Here is a 19,993-nt window from a genome sequence, read left to right on the forward strand (position 1 = left end):
CTCTCGCGGTGACCCATCGCCAGCCCATAATCTCTGCTCCTCAGGTTATCTTCCTGACATTGCAGATTCTCTGCATGTTTTCTTCCAATTAACCACATGTTACTGGCCTCTCCTGCACATGCCCATGTCCTGTGTCAGTGGAAACTATTATGCAGGGTAATGTTCCTGATGTGAGTCAGATGTTGGGCCCTGAATGACTTTTTTTCCAGGGGAGAAAGTGCAAAGTACCCCCCCTCCACACACACACACACACACACACATGCACACACACACACACACACACATGCACACACACACTTGTCTCTTCCCTCTTTTCCTGTCCTTCTCCACTCTTAATTGACTCTGAGTCCAGTCACAGCAGATGAGAACACTCTTTAGAGCAACCCGGTGGCAATCACCACCGGATGACATTCAGCCACACTGGACCGGGGCCGGCGCAAGCTGGGCTGCTCGTTTACTTGGACAGAAAATGTCAGAGGGCTTGTACTGTCCTCGGGCACTTCCTGTGAGCTGGCCGGTGATGTATGTGGGGATTTGGGGATCAGAGGAGTGCTGTGTCACGCGCTGCATGTGCCCCCCATGCTGATGCGGGCTGCTTTTCACACTCACGCGTGCTCTGCTGTGTAACCATGGTGAAGGTGGCCCTAGTGATGACTCTGGCAGTGCATTCGATTAGGAGGCTTTGCAGGGATGGAGGGAGGGACTGGGACGAGCGTGCACATGAAAGCCTTTTGTCTTTTTTGTCTGTCTTTATTACCCGTTTCCTCTCTCAGTGACTCCTCCAGTTCAGTCAATAAGGTTGAACAGCATGGGAGGGCTTTGGCTGTCTGACTTTATTTAGTCTTTTCATTATGCTGTTCTGACACCTCTGCCTCCATCTCCCAATGCCCTCAAACTTAATTATCAGCTTACTAACACATGATCTTAAAAGTTTTGTATTATTGTTTTTCCTGCCTTGATCAATACTGGTTGATGATATGTTGATGTTCCAACATTTTTTTTTTTTCAGATTCAACTTTATTGTCATTTTGCAGAGTACAAAGACAACGATATGCAGCAATTTCTTTCTTTGGATTGTTTTATAGGCACAACTATTTATAGGCTATCCTTTCTATTATATCTTTATGTCAAGTCTTTATACCATATAACAGCAAGCTTAAACTCATCCCCAGACTGTAAGAACACTGCCATACTTTGAGTCAATTCATGTTTTTTGAAAATCTGTTTATGTGCGTGGATGTCTTTCACACATAATATCCGCATGCAAACATAATGCCTGAATCAATCAATTTGCCTAATGGTGTCCATGCATGGGGCCACTGTCTTCGGTGGAACAGCCAGCCACACCATGTTGTGATTCTTACTCCACCTCAATAGGTGGCGCGGTGTACCATTTCTGTCAGTTTTTAGAATGCCGGTACATTCATAGAGAAAGATTCATGCGGATGCGGTTGTTGTTTATTTGGTTGCGCGAAATCTTAGCTGGATAGACTACACTAGTTCAGTGAATAAGTAATCAGTGAATAAGAATGTATTTCATAGGGGTCATTTGTTACAGCTGGAGATGTGAGACGTGCGTGTAAAGTGTTGATTAGCGACTGCGTGAACCTGATGTTTTAGCTGGCTACTTGTGCTAGCTTACAAAGTTGTGGACAGACTTCTTGGCCAACGTTACTTTCTGCTACATCACACTAGTTAGTAGGCCTATAACAGTAACGTTACAGTGTTTCTTAGATTGTTTTTTTGATTGTTTTTGGTAAGCTACAGTGTTTGCAATTGTGGATGGACTGTTAATATGACGGATATCAGTAGCCCACCCGAAGAAAGAGATGCCATTGAGCATCTGAAGGAGGATGATGAAGAGGACGAGGAAGCTCTACCGCACTCGGAATTTTTAGACATTTTTGAAGAAGGCCTGGCTCTGATAGTTCAGGACCCTCTTCTCTGCGACCTCCCCATCCAGGTGACGCTAGAAGAGGTGAACTCGCAGGTTGCTCTTGAATACGGCCAGGCTATGACAGTGCGAGTCTGTAAAGCGGACGGAGAAGTCATGCCCATTGTGGTCGTGCAACAGGCAACAGTGCTACACCTGAAAAAAGCCATTCGCAGGTACTACGAGCTGAAACAGCAACGCGAAGGAGGCATCAAGCACATAAGCTGGAGATATGTGTGGAGGACTTTTCATTTAGTCTATAACGGTGAAAAACTCGATGACGACAGTAAAAAACTTAAAGACTACGGGATCAGAAACAGGGATGAAGTGACATTTGTGAAGAAGCTCAGGAAAAAGTGATACAGCAATTGAACATGTTTAAGTTAATGTGTTGTATCACCAACAATCTCAAAATCGTCGTTTTCTAGGATGTGTTTGTATAGCTTACCATAACACTTGGTTGTGTGTTGACATTGTACATTTGTTGATCAGAGATGTGTGTTGTCCGCGCCAATTACAAACACATCACCTCTGCACTGTCCCTATGCACAACAACGTAGCCTATTCTTCTTCATCATTAATAGGCTACACAAAAACATAGCATTTGCATTTGTTTGTTTGTTTGTTTTTACCATTATCAGCTGTTCCTTTTTTAATTAAAATACTGACTGTTTACATAGACAATACAGCTTTTACTTGTAGTCAATTGTTAATTTAATTTATATGTAAGAAGCACCAAATAGTCAACCATAGAACAAAATGAAGACTGTATTCTAGAATTTCTTAAAGACAATATATCCTCAAAAATAACAACACGAAAGCACATTTATTCTAGGATTTCTGGGAGTTTCAAGTGGAAAGAGTCTACATGAAGACAAAATGCAGAACTTTCCCAGAACACTGAGTAATGCCTGACCTAATGCCTTAGGCGACAGCGACACCGAACTTCGAAGCCACACCCCCCCTAGCGTTCTGCCACCGCGATGCAAAGCAACACCGACAAAGAACTATAAAAGGGTCACGACACCGTGGAGTTGACGCAGAATTAAAAAACAGAATTTAAGCTACAGTCATTTTTCAGTTATTAGCCTGACCAGTGGGGAATAGAGCAAAGATTCTAGAACAGAGTTCAGCTGTCATGGGTATATCTTACACAAGGAGGTTGGCTGGATGTAAAGCTATTAGGTTCGTCCGCTGGGATCCCTGCTTTAGAACATGTTTGACTTGGTTATGCTATTTGACAGAGGCTCCAGAGTGAGCAGGCCGTGTTCTTGGGATGTTCTAGTTGCACTTTCTACAGATATTGCTAAAGGCAGGTTTAAACTTGGAATGCGTGAGTGACAGCTGGCTCCTATCAAACATGGTTGAGAAAACATTTTAAAATAATATTAGTAGTATTTTAATTAAATGATAATGTGTGCAGATAGCTGTGTACAATGCATGTGACAGTATGTACATGTATCATACATACACGCTTTGAGGTGAATACCTTTAGTATGAGGAGCTTGAAGCTTATTGTGGTTTTGCTTAAAACAACAGCCCCCCAAACCGGTTACCATGGATGCTGCCATTTATATGAGTTTCATAGCATTCCTGTTAGCCTCTTACATATCTCACTGATGTGGTAGCTGCCTCTGTAGATCTGGTGTGATTATACTGTTCAAGACAATATTGATTGACAATATACTATTGATATTGATGCACGCAAGGACTGCAGCGACCGATGAAACACCGCCTCACCTCTGACCTCTGAAACACCAGCTCTTTGGTGGCAGCACTCCGCCTCACCTCTGACCTCTGAAACACCAGCTCTTTGGTGACAGCAGTCCGCCTCACCTCTGACCTCTGAAACACCAGCTCTTTGGTGACAGCACTCCGCCTCACCTCTGACCTCTGACCTCTGAAACACCAGCTCTTCTCCGCAAACTTCTAGTTCAACTTCTGCATGCTTCCCAGACTTCACTGGCCTCAGGTGAACTTCGTTATCCTTTTCTACACTTGCAGCGTGGGCTTTTTAAAAGAGTACAAGCTGAGGTAGCTCTCTTTACCTTCAGTCTGCTAAGTTGACTTTTTATAACTATATAATTAGTATTGATCCAACATCTGACATTTAGTTTTTAATAACTGCACTTGATAACTATCCGAGACTGACTTGAGTTTACATAACTGGCGCGATACAGCCTAGGTGTGTTAGGCCTCCGCGTAGGTAGCAGTGTCCTGATTGGTTGTTACATCAGCAGCTCTAGTTCTCAGCTGCAGCTGGGTTCTCCAGCCCCGGGGCTGCCACACTGACTGGTCACACGGTGTGTCTCCTTCCCTTTGAGCCACAACAACATCATCAACCTCCACCACGAGAGCTAGGAGATGCAAGACACCCTGTGACAGCCTGCTGTCTGTGTTCATCTTGGACAGAAACAAAACAGAGAGAGAGAGAGAGAATGATTCATCTAGTTGGTTCTGGTATGCAATGAGGACTCAATTCTACACAAATAGCTCACAGACATGTTGTCCTTAATAGTGTTGAGAAAAGAGGAATGAGAAAGTCATACTGTAGTCATATTGATCCAAAAACCCTTTGAAGGTTGAGGAGGTTACTAACCTCGAATGATCCACCAGATGTTGGGATTCCTTTCCTTTGGGGCTTGGACCCTTGCAAGGATGTGTTTAGAATATAAACCTGTATTTTTAAAAGACCTTAAATATGGGCTGCCTTTCTTTACTTCCCCTGACAAGTCTGTTGCCCTCTTTTATCAATGAAGCTTTTCCTGCTTCTTATTTTCACCTCATCACACTCTCCGTTTGTAGCCTGTTTTTCATCTGCAAATAAATGACATCATACATATGAATACCCCTCACCACACACACAGACACAATCTTATGAGTGTAACATAGTCACAGTATGACTATATGAATACAGATGTATAATTTGTCATGCTTTATAACATGCATATCCATTTAGCTTTACGAAATCAGTGGTATGTCACTGGTAATTATACGCCCATGTGATGGAGTGCCATCACTACGATTGATGCACTCTGACTGGCATACCAACGAGCCTGGCTCTTTGCCGTCGCAGTCAAGCTGCAGGTTTACTACTCTGGAGACCTCAGTTACCGGGCCGGGTGGGGTCACTGCTCTCTCCCTTCACTACATCGCTTTGTGTAGTTCTTTATGAGAATACTATGCACACCAGGATGTGTTACATCCTCGTCTCTCTGGTACTGTTGCTGATGTTCATCTGTATTGAATCCATTTTTGTTTATCTTGGTTTCTGGATCCATCATAATTTAATTTTCCTGCTTACAATTCACTCAGACTTTCCCCACCAGATCGGCTGTCACTGGTGAGGATCTGCCTCATCAATAGCATCTTCATCCCAGAGATGCTACACACACCTTGGAACAAAAAAAATGGCTGCTCTCAAACCCACCCACTCACTCTCCCAGTTTGTCTGGTCTTTGGGAGGGGGGTGTGGGAGATCTGTCAGTTTTACCAGTCCCCTGTGACATGCAGCTCTTCTAACGAGTTAATATCTCACCTGCTGGCTGTGCACCTGTGCAGAGTGACCACCCAAAGATCGCGGTGATGGGGAACAATTAGACGGACACCTAAGTGCTCTGCATCAGTGCTATATATAGACCCACTTCTGCCACCAGTCCATGTCTGAGACGTGGATGGGGAGTGGGGGGGGGGCTTAGGGTTGAATTTCTGAGACTGACTGATGAGACTCCTGAGCATGCCATCACCTTCATCGCCACCTTCATCATTCTCTAAGTGAGCCTCATTAAGTCAGCAGCGTGGCACTGGATAGTCAGGCCGTGGTTGGAAGTCATCAAGCCGAGTGCAGGCGAGTCCCTGCTGAGAGGTACGGTTCCTGCCTCGGGCCTCCTGATTGCCTGTGAGCGGCCCCTCCTTGCGTCTGTGTCGGCGTGCAGATGGGTGATTGAGATGCATTGTGTTATCCGTGCTGCGTGAAACCCACGCCAGCAGCCGAGCGGCTAAATGCATCCGGAGGCGCTTGTCTGACCCTCCCGTTGCTACTGACTACCGGCTCTCGCTCCTGCTAATGTGGCACTCTGTGTGATTCTCATTCTGCTTATTCTATTAGGGCGTGTCGGGCATGAATGTCCTGTCCATCATGAAGAGAGTGGGTTCCACTTTTAGCCACAGCCAGCTAATGGCAATGGGGGGTTGGGGGGTGGTGGATCGGGCGGATAGGGAGGATGATAGGGGCTTATAGTGGATGAGGGAGGGTCGCTATCCAGACACGTGCAGCTGGGATTGTTAACATGTTTTATAAACCAAGAGTTGAGAGGGAGAGTAGAATGGGGGCTGGGGGTAATGGAGTAAGAGAGAGAGAAATATGTTTCAAAGATAAGCACTGGGCCTAGATATCTCTAAGCAATGTTACACGGTTTCAAAGATAAGCACTGGGCCTAGATATCTCTAAGCAATGTTACACGATTTCTAAGATAAGCACTGGGCCTAGATATCTCTAAGCAATGTTACACGGTTTCTAAGATAAGCACTGGGCCTAGATATCTCTAAGCAATGTTACACGGTTTCTAAGCTAAAACATTTTTTTTGCACACAACAAACCGCTAGCCGCCTGTGCCCTGAATACACTGTAAAAACATACGGTCTCTGTGGACAGCCCAGGCTACCTAAGTATTAGACGTGCCAGGGATTCTTTCATTCCTGTGGCTATTAACCTGAATCCACTTGATTGACATCTCTTGAATCTTTTATACAGTATGTAATTATTTATTTATTTATTCCTGCCCTTTTTAATTATGACAGATTTACCTGTGTACTGTCCTATCGGATTCTGTTCTGGTTTAAGGGGAAGGAGCGTCTCCATTGTTGTTGTGTGTCCTGTGTTGTGTTTACAATGTTGGCATCTGGCAGTGCTTTTCTGTGTACTGTATGTGTTAGACATTCTGCCACACACTAAATTTCCTTTTCTAAGGATAAATAAAGTGAAACTTGAACATGAACTTGACCTTGAGGCTCCAGAAACTGCAACAAAAACAACCTGGTCCAGCTTGGACCATAAAAAAATAACAAACTGTTCCAGCAAATCACTGACGAGACGCGCGTTTAGGGGAGTTTCAATTGCACGGGAGGAAGGGAGGGGTAGGGAGTTGCCAGCTAGCTCTCTGTTTTGTTTGAACGTCAACAGAAGTGATGTTACCCAACATCACTTAGAGCACCTTTAAATACACCCTAAATGTCCCATTTCTGCAACTACTCACACTCTCACACACACCTTCCTCTCTGTATGTTATATCATTTTCAGTTAATAAATCAATTTTCGATTGACTCACTCACTAGGCCCTTTCTATCTTTCACGCACAATCTTTTCTTTGGTTCTCCATTTCTAATTTTTTTTAGACTCTACTCTAGGCCACTCAAGGCTACTCTAACCTATGACAGCACGGAATACCTGAAAATATTTCTATAGCTAATCTAGCTATAATCAGAGAATGTCTAATAAGGGCCGGAGACGGGATCTGCTACAACCTTGCATAACCTGGCCAAAATGAGAACACTGCTCATGCCTGTGGAGCTGGATGCTATGGCCTATATTTTCTTAAGGCTAAGGCTATTGGTTTATCTAAAGTTTAAACAGAGCAATAAAGAAAATGTGTTTAATTTGGCTGTCTTTTAGGAAAAGCTTACATTTTTTCCCTTTGCTGCTCATTTATCCACATTTCCAAGACACGCATCGCGTGCATGTGAAATGGAATGAACAGTAAGATCTATGTAAACTACATTACCCAGAATGCCCAGGGAACTCAAAGGTCGAAGGCAAACTGTCATGTCTGCTGAATTGTCAGCTAAGTCGTAATAAGAACTCAAAGTGATTTCTTATTCACTGCTCCGAATAACCATTCACTTAAACGTGATTTATACTTAGTAACAGACTTCTGCTGTCATATCCGCGCGAATTTAATGAGCAGCGCGTGCAAGAGGTCTGAGGATACTGTCTTGGATTGTTGTGGAGGACTCAACAACGTGGATTACTCCAAGGTAACCGCCTGAGTCAAGAAGTGCTTTACTAGCTGGGGCTGCAGGATGAAAGGATCGCAAATAAACCTTTGTAATTGTTAGCAAGTTTTGTTTTATTCATAGGCTGCATAAGTTATGTTGCCAATTGATTCACTTCGTAACGAGTTGTTTACGTCTTCATTCCCTTGATTCTTGCCGTTGCCATGGTTATGCCCGAAGGAGTGACAGTTCCTCTTGGACACAGTTTTTTTTAATTGTTTTAATCATTTTGGCAAACTCACTCCTCCACGGCGAATTAGGGTAGGCTATGTTTTCACCTGTAGGCTACTTCAATCTCCTCAAGTGTTTTCACATTTTGTGTGATTTCAGCACAGCTCCACACAATATAAACACACACATCGGCCCGCGCTCACCTCTCCTACAGTTTCTTCTGTTAATACCTAAGTAATCTATGGTTATGGTTATGGATTTAGCAGACGCCTTTGTCCAAAGCGACACATACATACAAAACAACATAATATTTAAAATTGAACAGGGAACAGATTAAAATGTAGGTCAAATATAGTAAGGAGAATAGTTGTAGTACACAATAATATCAATTCAAGCAATAGCCTAATAAAAAGCAATGTAAAAAAGGGGAAAGGCAATAATAAAACAATAATGTCAATTCAATCAATAATATAAAAACAATGACATGCTAAGACTACATTAAGGAGAATATCAATAATAAACAATAATGTCAAATTAATTAACAGCCCAATTAAAATAAAACAACATATCTATGAAGAGAGTAAAGCAAATGCCTGTGACCACTGCAGACAGGCTACACTGAGAGAGGTCAGTCAGTAATCAAGGAACATGTCAACAGTAGTCCTACAGTACTCTTCAACATGGAAACCAACCTTGTCTTGGAGGCTGTGTGCTTATTAAAGTTCAGTGTGTGGGAGTAGTTTACACTTCCAGTTTGCATCTTCATTCTTGTGACTGTAGCCAATAATAATACTTAGGCTGCTTAGTGTTGTTTGAAATTAGATGTGCACTCTCGTTCCCAGACGTTTGGTGTTAATGTGTCATCTCATAATATCCTCCCACTCCAAAGTACACCCGAGGCAAATAAATTATAACGCCAGACAATCGATGTAAATGTTTGTGTGACACAGACTATGAGACACTATTCTGTAAAAATGTATGCACTGCGCCAGTAAGCACACAATTCACACAGGGTGCTGCATGAAAGTGTACTCAAGTGTATTATGAGATGACACGTTAACACCAAACACGTTTTGGATTTAGTTTCAAATGTGTGTTTTGTGGTGGCGTGAAGAATCTTCTCAGTTCTGTTTGGTCTTGCAGGATGTCTCCTCTAATACCTCAAAATGTGAGAAATCGAGTTAGATGGAACCTAGCCTATTTTGTAACCTACCGAGAGAGAGCACCTACAAAGGAGAGTTGAACTTAAGAGTACATTAACATGGTGTACCCAGATGATGGATCTCATATTAAGTTGCTATAGATGTAGATGTGTGCCACACTCAGACAATGTGCTGCAGTCACACACAAACACAGACACACACACTCTCTCTTAGGCATCTGCTCAGAGTCTTCAGCTGTGTTGCCCTGGTCTGAAGTTACACTGGTGAGATGACCTTTGACCTCTGGTCCCTCTTAGGTGGACATGTCCGTCCTGTCCGATGTCTTCCAGCTGGTGGACCTGCTGGAACCGAGGTTTTGTGTTGCTGTGATTGCCATAATATTCAACCCGTTCTTCTGGAATGTGGTGAGTGACTAAGTATGCACACTGTATGTGTGCGCGGTGGGAAAGTTAGTTATCGCATATCGCAAATGACCCGAATCACCTGACTGGACAGCAATCAGGTGGTTCACACCAGCGTAATGCATCATTATATAAAGTTCAGTGTTACTGAACTGAGAGAATATAGAGAGAGCTTTTGTTTCAAGGCACTGTTATAGAATTGCAGTTGCTAAGAGGAGGCAGCAATTTCATAACAGTACCTTGAAACAAAATGGTTGCTCAGGGAATATAACACACACACACACACACTCTCTTTCTCTCTCTCTCTCTCTTTCATACACACACACACACACAGACAGTTACACACACCTATATGACACACACTCGCCATTTGTGTTCATTTTATGCGGTAAGCCCTCTACTGTATGCTGACTGCTGTCATCAGGGGCGCCTGCAGGAATTAATGCTATGGTACGCACACCCATAAGCCCCCCCCGCGCAAAAAAAATAAATAATAATCACGCGTGGATAATATTTGTCCATTTTCCTGGGTTTAGCCCCGTGCATCCACATGCAATAATACAACAACAACATCTACAATGACCTATTCATTTGGACAACTTGATACAGCCCTAAACAGGTTACCTTGTTTTGTTCTAGCGTACCGTGAAGTCTGGCTTTAAACAGCTGTAATGCAGTCTAACGTTCTGACAAGCACACCAATTGCCTACCTTGTTCTTGCCCATCTGGAATAACTCCTTTAGCTTTGCTGACTTCATACTTTCTGTTTTCGTTGTTTAAACTTGTGATATGCATGATGAGTATTGAGTTAGTGAATTAGCTCAACATTGTGTGCTGATAACCATATATAGATAGCTGAGTAAAATAAAATAACAAGTAGCTTAGTTGCATGCCTGCGTGAGTATTCTGTCTTCTGCTCAAACAAAATGTGTGCGTGTTAATTTTGATAACGTGTTCACTAAGTTAATAGAAAATTGTAAATAGCCTGATGGCATGCAGCTAATGGGATACTGTGCATAGTTAGGAAGGTATGGTGGGCCAATTTGGTGTGAATACACATTACACACACACAAGGGAAATTTTCTCTCGTTTTTGAGTAGCCTGATGGTACGCACAGTGCGTACAGACGTACACCTGCAGGCGCACCATGGCTGTCATGGTATAGGATCAGTAATTTCCGTCTTTTTCAAAGGCTTTCACCTGCTCTCCAGGGCCCTTAACCTAATGCCACTCTCTTCATTATAGCACAGTGGTATGGCCAAGCTGTTCAGCAGTCATTGTGTGCTCCATTGGGCTGTTAGTGTGTTGTAATGGGCAGGTTGATGTCTTTTTTCTGTCGGTGACAGCAGCATTTATAGCTAATGCAAATCCCATTCCCCTGGAACAGTTTATTTCAATTTTCCATTACGTAAAGAGAATCGTCAGGAGTTATGCAACACATGTGCAGAAAACCTCTAGCACAAACTTGTTCACTCAGTTTACTGGTAACTCTGAACTACCTGTCAACTAATTGTTCACTAACCATAAACCTCACACTGCCACCAAACCTAAACATACTGTATATTCTGCATGGGCAAAGGAGATCACATGTGCTGAAATTCTGGGACTCTTTCATTAATTAATTTATAGGGATGCAGTGATTGTGAAATTCTGGGTCGATGTTGATACTGATGCATGAAATAAAATTTTGGTGGATAATCAATGCTAATATTTTTCTTTGTTTCTTTACTTAGCTTTTGTTGTTAATTATACCCTTTAGTAGAGTGGAAACAAAAAATATTCACAAACCAATTCACTTTCAGCAGAATTGATACAACATGACAGATAAACGTCAGCCACTGCCATCGGTAAATGTCATGTGTCATGCCAGTATTAGTCAAGAAGGCTGATATTGGTTGATACTGATTTTGCCAATATATCGCTGCATCCCTTGTAATGTTGGCTGAATGCATTATTACACTGGCCCCCTGTGGGTATTGTTGAATGGTACTGTAGTTGGTCTGTCCATCCATCCGTCTGTCTGGGTGTTTTGATTAGCGTGCTTTGGTGAGTACACTTTCATGCAGCACCCTGTGTGAATTGTGTGCTTACTGGCGCAGTGCATACATTTTTACAGAATAGTGTCTCATAGTCTGTGTCACACAAACATTTACATCGATTGTCTGGCGTTATAATTTATTTGCCTCGGGTGTACTTTGGAGTGGGTAAGACTGTTTTTAGCAGCAGGTTAACACATACTGTTGACTTGTGCTAGCTTAGCACCTGTGAACTCTGTAACTAGAAGGACTGGATGAAACGTGTTGAAAACGGTCTCCACTGATAAATATCACACTTGCTAACTTGGAAATTAGGTCCTACATGTCCAAAATCCTGAACCACCTCTTTTAGACCACTGTATATTTGAATATGACCGTTAACTCATTCGATTGTCACTCAGCAACCGTAGCATGAAATCAGAAAAATGTGCAGTGGTCTCTTAATTTTTTCCAGAGCTGTATAAAATATTGTAGGATATGTCAAAGCATGTCGGCATCAACCCTGACCTCTCCATCACCTTCAGCATACCCATGATGTGTTATGACCCATCCTCCCCAGTCGTAAATTGATGACGAGTCATTGCGCTGCCGAGCAACCAGTGCTAACACAGTGAAGAGTGTGTTTCCCTGAGTCACACCTGCCTGCTGATTACGTAACACCTATAATGGGCCAAATTATGCAAATCTTTCTTTTTCACTTTCCACCCTGAACATGGGCAAAATGCACCATTGACATCAATATGTTTTGTATAGAGCAGGTGGCAGTGTGGTGACTATATAAAACATATTGATGTCAATGGGGCATTTTGCCCATGTTCAGGGTGGATAATAAAAAAGAAAGATTTGCATAAGACAAGTCAAATTGGTGTTTTCAAAAAGAAGGGATCATGGAGAATAAAGAAAAACATATTTAAAAAATCTTTGTATATTCCCACAAGGTGTTTGGGTGCTCTGAAAATGATAAGCAAAATGGTTTTTCAGACATGTGAGGTCTGCTGTTCAGACCCTGAAGGGATTTGTTTTCTGTTCATTGCTTTTTGTGAGAGTGTTTCTACTTATCTCAGTAAGGAAAATAAATCAAGAGCCTATGTTGAGTACAAATATGTCTTCTGAAGGCTTAAACAGAGCCCAGCCAAAAACTCCAATACAATTTGTATCAACTTTGAGGGACAGCTATGACCATGCAGGATTATCCAGACCAAACGTGACAATTTTGCTACATACTATTCCTATTTATGTACCAGCATGCAAAATTTGAGCCTCCTACATGGTTTAGTTCTTGCGCTGTGGGCTTGTGAACTTTGACAAAAAAAAGAGGCCGAACAAAATCGACACCTCCCTCCCCCTGTAAAACTGGCTGTATCTTGGAAAGTATTGATCTTACATAAGAGTAATTTTACAGTGTGTCTCCTGGGTAACATAGGTACACCTGGTCATTTTTTCAGAATTTTTTGAGACCTAAGTGCGTGGGCCCTGGTTGAACTGACGTGGAATGACCCCATATAGAGCTGCACAGTCCCGCCCACAGCCGATGCCGGATGTAAAAATTCAATGCAATTTCTCCATTGACAATTGCGGTATATGCCATAAAAACTTAACTGCACGTGGTAGACTTAAAACCAGCTACGGCTGTACTAAGCGATTGTATATGCTCCTATAGACACCAAGAGTTCATGGGGCACTAACCTTGTTTTGAGATAAATGCCTTTTATTCGCGATCTCTTGGATAAGTACTTCATTACCCACAATCCTGAACAAAATCCACAATCCCACAGTGATGCCTCTGATTGGTGGAAAGGCCGTTATGGTCATAGTTTAAAATTTTCTCAGCGGAAAATATGGACAAAGATGGCTTTTACTGCCTATGGAGAAAATCTTAATGTGATTAAAAACTTTCTTGACGAATATTGGTACTTGTATCAACAAGGATTGGGGTTTATACATCACACGAATTTAGTCAGGGCCAATACACTATCAAATAGACCACTGTAAATGTTAGTTTAAACACTCAAACTTTTCAGGTAGCCGACAGGCTATTAGCATTTCCGACATTGTATGTCATTACATAATGCAGCTAACATTAGCCTACATGCTGCAACACAGGTATGAAATATATTATGTTTTAGTGAGAGTCCAAAGGGTGAAAGCCACTTTAAATCGGGTCACATTATTGACTGTTGTGTGTCCGAGAGTCAGTTTGTGGGTTTTGTAAGGGCCAGCATGAGGGACAAGACCTACAAAGTTGTGGTGAGTTAAGCAGGGAGGTTGGTAACGTTAAATCTGCTAGCAGTGCTAGTTAACATTAGCTAGGCTACTGTAGCCTTCATACAGTATGATTCATATCAATCATTAACCTAGGAATACTTTGTGCATTTAATGAACATTTTGTGTAATAATTCACGGCAAATTAATAAACTGAATATGGTGGTCCAAGAGCAGACCATGCACCAGTCCATGTATCAGCCCGACTGATCAGTGATGACAGCATAGGATGAGTCAGGTAACGTTAAGAAGCACTGCCACGTTAACCTGTTAACCGCTTTCACACACACACGATATAAAATACACGATGATAAATATAAAATTCAATATCAAAACTACGACGGAGTATTAGGGCCACACATGAAGAAAAAAAATATTTTTGCCATGGCGAGATTAAACTCGACATGTTGACTTTAAAGTCAGCATGTCGACATTAAACTCGACATTTCGAGAATAAAGTTGAAATATAATATCTACTTTAATCTCGACGCGGTCGAATTTTCAGATAGATTGCGCCTTGTCTGTTAACTACTCATTGCCGCCATCGTGAAGTGCTGTATCTCGCGGTTGGAAATACCATGCACTATGCCGTTTAGTATAGAGTAATACATGTATCCAATGATATGTTTTTATACAAAATGCTATTTCACTCTGTTTTACGTGGGTAAGGCCACCGCACATTCAAATAACTGCCCTTCATGAACCAGGCCGTCACTCTCCATAGGTTAACTCATTTCTCTAAAACTGTTTTTCCATGTCTCACCTGCAATAAACATAGGAGGCTATAAACACAGGTATAGCCTAAGCATATATACTATTTTGATCCCGTGAGGGAATATGTGTGCATGTATACTTTATTTATGCACTGTGTGTGCATATGTGCGCATGTAGGCTAGTACATGGGGTGGTCGGGAGGAGGACAGCTTCATTCGTCCCTAGACATTCAGCAATAGGCTGTTTTGCATCCATTACAAACATGCAATGTGAAATTCTAGGATTGGGGAGAGCGCCTAGTATGCCTAGTCTAGTGCGTAAGCATTAAGTTGAACCTTTAGATGAAAAACACTCTTTAATAATAGGCCTACAATAAATAAAAAAACCCGCTAATGACGTTTAGGCTACTTTTAACTCCGTGATAAGGACCTACAGGAAAGTATTTGGCTGAGCAGGTTAATGTTTTATGTTTTGTTCACATGATATAGGCCTATGTTGCAGTCGAAGAAAACTGGAATGTTTAATTCGTCCTCCCTTTCAATCGTGCCGAGCGGTCCTTCTCTCTCCAAACTAACTTTATTCTCAAAATGTTGAGTTTAATGTCGACACGTCGAGATTAAAGTCGACATGATATTTCAACTTTATTCTCGAAATGTCGAAGTTTAATGTCGACATGGCTTAATTTTAAAGTCGATACATTGAGATTAAAGTCGACATTACATTTTAACTTTATTCTCGAAATGTCGAGTTTAATCTCGTCATGGCAAAAATATTTCTTCCTTCATGTGTGGCCCTAATACTCCGTCGTACAAAACACTATTATTTAGACGATTACTCCTGAAATAACTGCTATTAACTGCACATTCACTATATAAAAATCACTGTTTGGAGAAAAGGAAATGAAAATATGTACACAGCCTTGTACCTTTGACTTTTTTTGGATTTTCTCTTCGTTTTCTCTTCGTTTCACTCGAAATGATATGTTGTATGCTTATGAGTTATACCGTAGCTGGTTTGCCTAAGACATGCTGTAAAACTCTTTAGATACGGATTTTTCCAAACGTCAATGGGACAAATGAATGGGAATCTTACATCCGGCACCTAACCGCATTTTGGCTGTGGGCGGGACTGTGCAGCTCTATTAACCAATCAGATTCATGGAATGTGAGGTGACTGTGTCCTCATTCAATCAGATTGGGAGTACATCAGGAAGTGGGGTTACCAGAGGTTGAGAGTGACTGCACTCACAGTTGCAAGCTTAGGATTCACCCTAAAACAGACACTTATATACGTATTCCCTGACTTTGAAATGACATTTAGCCTCGAGCAGGACCACTTACCACCCGTTTTGAACTGACACTTAACTGTTTAACGGCATTCACTGATGCACTTATTCTTACTGTACTCTACCGTTTTTAAATTGTCCTAAAATTGTTGAGATAATTGCTTTAAAAACGTACACTGTTTGCGATGTTGTTAGTCGCTTTGGTTAAAAATGCGTCAGCCAAATGTAATGTAATGTAATGTAATGTAATATGGTAATCTCATAACCAGATGCTCTTCGGCCATAAAGTAGTTCTTTTCCTATATATATAGTTGCCATGTTCCAGTGTGTTTTACCTTTAAGAGGATGTCTGGGTAATGTGAATATGATCTATTGGGGAGGTAAACAAAGGACGCAGAAGACTCAGCATCTTGTGTGTGTTCTTTGAAATGTCTGGGAGTTCACAATTGTGAGTTTTTGCAGGAAGCTACAGACCTGGAGATCAGTAATTAAGTTGGTTTTACAAACAGCATGTAAACTTGTGTATGAGAGTCATTGTTGTCTCCATTGGCATGTGTGACGTTGTGTGACATCTGTCAATTGCTTTTGTCTCACAGTCAATACGCGAGACTTTAGAGCCATTATTATGCTATGATATGCTACATTATGCTATATAATGCTATGTTATTCTACGTTATGCTAGCCTGGGTTTCCCCTGCCTTATGCGCACAATTTTATTAACGCTGCTAGGCAGCCTGGATTCCATGGATCCGATTTTCACCTCAACGAAGGAACCATCTCAATGAGCCAGGCTAACGTTATGCTGCATTATTCTATGTAATTTTACGTTATGCTGTGTTATTCTATGTAACTAGTGCAGTGCGTTATTCTATGTAATGTTACATTATGCTACGTTATTCTATGTAATGCTATATACAGTAATCAGGGGTGTGATTTTTTCCGTTTTTTTTCGACCTAAAAATGAGACCCACGCAATTCGTATAGATCCGCTGATTTTTATTATTTTTTTTTTTTTTTGGGGGTCACTCCGTATAAAATATATATATTTTTAGGGGCTTTTATGCCTTTAATTTGACAGAATATAAGAGAGTGACAGGAAGTGAGTGGGAGAGAGATGGGGTGGAAATGGGAAATGACCCGGGCAGGACACGAGCACGGGTCCCCGTGGGCGCATGGATCAGAATGTGGAACGGGCACTGTAACTAGTTACACCATAGCACTCCCCACCGAAAGCTTCAGTTATGCCCACGGTCAGGTGTAGCCTGCCTGTAAGGCTAACAACTTCACCTCAGGAAAAAAGCAGTTGCAGACCTTGGCTATTAGACACATTCCCTGCTCCAGACCCAACCTGTAGAGTAACAGTGGTTCTCTGTGCTTTTAACAGTGCAGTTAGAGCCGGATTCCACTACCACCCCACAACAGCAGCCAATCAGCACATGCTAATGATTTTCAGAAGGCCACGCTCGGAGCAGAGGATGGGGGGGGGGGGGTTGAGAGAGGGACAGAAGGAGTGCGAAGTCAGACGGGGACACGCCATTGGCTGCGTGTGTTATGCAATCAGTTGGGGAAGTTTGACGCAGTGGGTTACTAGTGGGTGTGGGGACTGGAAACGCGCTCAGCAGGTCTCCGTTGGGGTGGGGTGAGGTGGGATGAGGAGGGGTGAGGTCGAGCCAGGCGCCGTCGGTTGGATGTGTGGATCTCAGATGGTTTATTCATAGAGGCTCTCTGTGGGGATAGTGGAGGGAAGTCGTGACTCCAGTTGTGAGATTCTCACTTTTCTCATTTCACTCTTAAGCACTTAGTGCGGAGTTTGAGTGTTGTGCTTGCTCTGGGTGGGTACATTAAATGCAATCTCAGGCAGATTCTGAGTTCCAGTACTGAGAATTTATCAAGATGTATGTGCGGCCCAGAGCTTTCCTGGAATGAGCCGTAGACATGTGTCCATACACTAAACACCACACATCTACTCACACACATTCAGTCAGGAGATACGCGTACACATGCACACCCACACACATTCTACACACACTCACACCCACACACTTTCACTTTGCAGACACCACACACACACAGACACGTCCACCACAAACTATACAGACACTCTACATCATCTGTGTTAAGCAGCAGTAGAGCAACAGTCATTGGGAAAAGGAAAAGTATGTGGCCCCTACAAACCACAGATCTTCACATTCACGTCATTCATGTGTGGCCACACACAAGATGAGGAAAACCAGGATAAGGGCATTTATCAACACCAAAGATTCAAGAGCATTCTGGCAAGCCTTTATCAACACCAAAGATTCTAGAGCATCTTCGGCCAGTGCATAGCAAATATTAAAAAGAAAACCGTAAAACAGGAATAAATTAATTCATTAAATAGTGGAGAACGAAAGGAGAGAAATAAGCAATATATACATAATTTACCATCTTAGCACACACACACTTTATGAGTTCAGGGACCTGATGGCCCAGGGGAAAAAAAAAGTCTATTTGTCCTGCTCTTGAGGCACCTTTATCTCCTGCCAGAGGGCAGTAGGTTGAACAGGTGCTGTCCTGGGTGTGAGGGGTTGGCAGTGATTGCCCTAGCTCTCCTGAGACACCGCATGCTAGCGATGTCTTCTAGCGAGGGTAGGGGAATTCTAGTGATGTATTGTGCTGTCTTTATGACCCTCTGCAGGTTCTTTCTGTCCGCCACAGTGCAGTTGGCATACCAAGCCGTAATGCAGTACATACGGGCGCTCTCGATGGTGCTGTGGTAAGGCAGTGCCGGTCCGAGCCTTTTGGGGGCCCTAAGCAGAATTTGATTTGGGGGCCCCACAACGCGGAGTCACCTGTGCTTGGCGATAATTGACAACTTCACACTATAATGTCATATTATAAATTAATACAGTGAGGTTATGTATTAATACAGTGACTGATTATGAACTACTGTCCCCCTGGACACAGATGCATAAGGACTCGGTAGGCTCATTCAGTAATCCATCCTTGCTCACATGCCAAAAATGTTTTAGGGCTCCGCTCTAGACTTCTGGCCCCATGTGCTTGGTAAACCAATGTATTAATATAGTTGTTATTTATTCCAACCCTGTCACCTTTTAATCTTAGAGGGTACTAAAATCTAGTAATGCAACGGATCATCATTGATCCGTGATCCGTTCGGATCAATTATTTCGGTTCGGCACACACATGATCCGCGGATTGATTTATGAAAAAACAATTGTGCGCATGTTCAGTCCACACACAGCGTGGTCATGGCGAGCGGAGGAACGGAGGAGCTTGAGCGCCCCGCGTCATTTAAATCCCCTGTTTGGGAGCATTTTGGTTTCCCTGTCAAAGTTAATGATGAAGGAAAGAGGTTAGTGGATAAAACCGTGATGGTGTGTAGGCACTGTGGCACTAGAAAGCCATACAACAGTGGAAACACATCTGCCATGGCCACGCATTTGCAGCGACATCACCCCGGTGTTTCACTGACAGGAGTGAAACCGAAAGCGGCTCAACAACCGCTTATCACCGCGGCATTTAAACAGCCCCTTCCTGCACAATCCGACCGGGCTAAAGCTATCACACACGCTATCGGTGTGTTTATAGCTGCAGACATGATGCCATATTCAGTTGTGCAAAATGAGGGTTTTAAATACATGCTGAGCGTGCTCGAGCCACGTTACAACATCCCGTCGCGCACCCACTTCAGCGAAAAGATTGTGCCAGATCTTTATGAGCAGGAGAAGAAAAAAGTTGTGGATGAACTATCTGTAGCACCCTCTTTTGCACTCACAATAGACGGGTGGACGTCGAGGGGAACGGTGAGCTATGTGACAGTAACAGCTCACTTCATCACCGCAGACTGGGAGATGAGAAGTCCGGTGCTGCAGACACGCCCCCTCTACGAAAGTCACACAGGCAGTCATCTTGCGCAGGTACTGACACAAGCAGTGGAGGAATGGAAGATAAAGAGGCCCACTACTAATATCCCA

The 19,993-nt window shown here is 42.7% G+C and overlaps 2 protein-coding genes across 2 annotated transcripts in view; both read left to right on the forward strand.

The window, feature by feature from the left end:
- The first annotated feature begins 1,420 nt into the window (after positions 1 to 1,420).
- On the forward strand, positions 1,421 to 2,634 carry snrnp25 (small nuclear ribonucleoprotein 25). The gene has a single exon (XM_048246310.1). It carries the CDS (start codon positions 1,796 to 1,798, stop codon positions 2,291 to 2,293), a length of 498 nt encoding a protein of 165 aa, XP_048102267.1. The 5' UTR covers positions 1,421 to 1,795; the 3' UTR covers positions 2,294 to 2,634.
- Positions 2,635 to 7,736: 5,102 nt separating this feature from the next.
- pemt (phosphatidylethanolamine N-methyltransferase) overlaps positions 7,737 to 19,993 on the forward strand; it is a 106,999-nt gene continuing 94,742 nt past the window's right edge. Inside the window, exons 1-2 of the mRNA XM_048246849.1 lie at positions 7,737 to 7,966; positions 9,615 to 9,722. Coding sequence (XP_048102806.1) covers positions 7,889 to 7,966; positions 9,615 to 9,722 — 186 coding nt within the window. The 5' untranslated portion in view covers positions 7,737 to 7,888. The remainder of the gene's footprint in view (positions 7,967 to 9,614; positions 9,723 to 19,993) is intronic.

Source organism: Alosa alosa, chromosome 6 (assembly GCF_017589495.1).
Source record: "Alosa alosa isolate M-15738 ecotype Scorff River chromosome 6, AALO_Geno_1.1, whole genome shotgun sequence".
NCBI classification, from domain to species: domain Eukaryota; kingdom Metazoa; phylum Chordata; class Actinopteri; order Clupeiformes; family Clupeidae; genus Alosa; species Alosa alosa.

Bases quoted from the DNA above. Each gene is read 5' to 3' on its own strand.
- snrnp25 (XM_048246310.1), top strand. From the start codon at position 1,796: ATGACGGATATCAGTAGCCCACCCGAAGAAAGAGATGCCATTGAGCAT.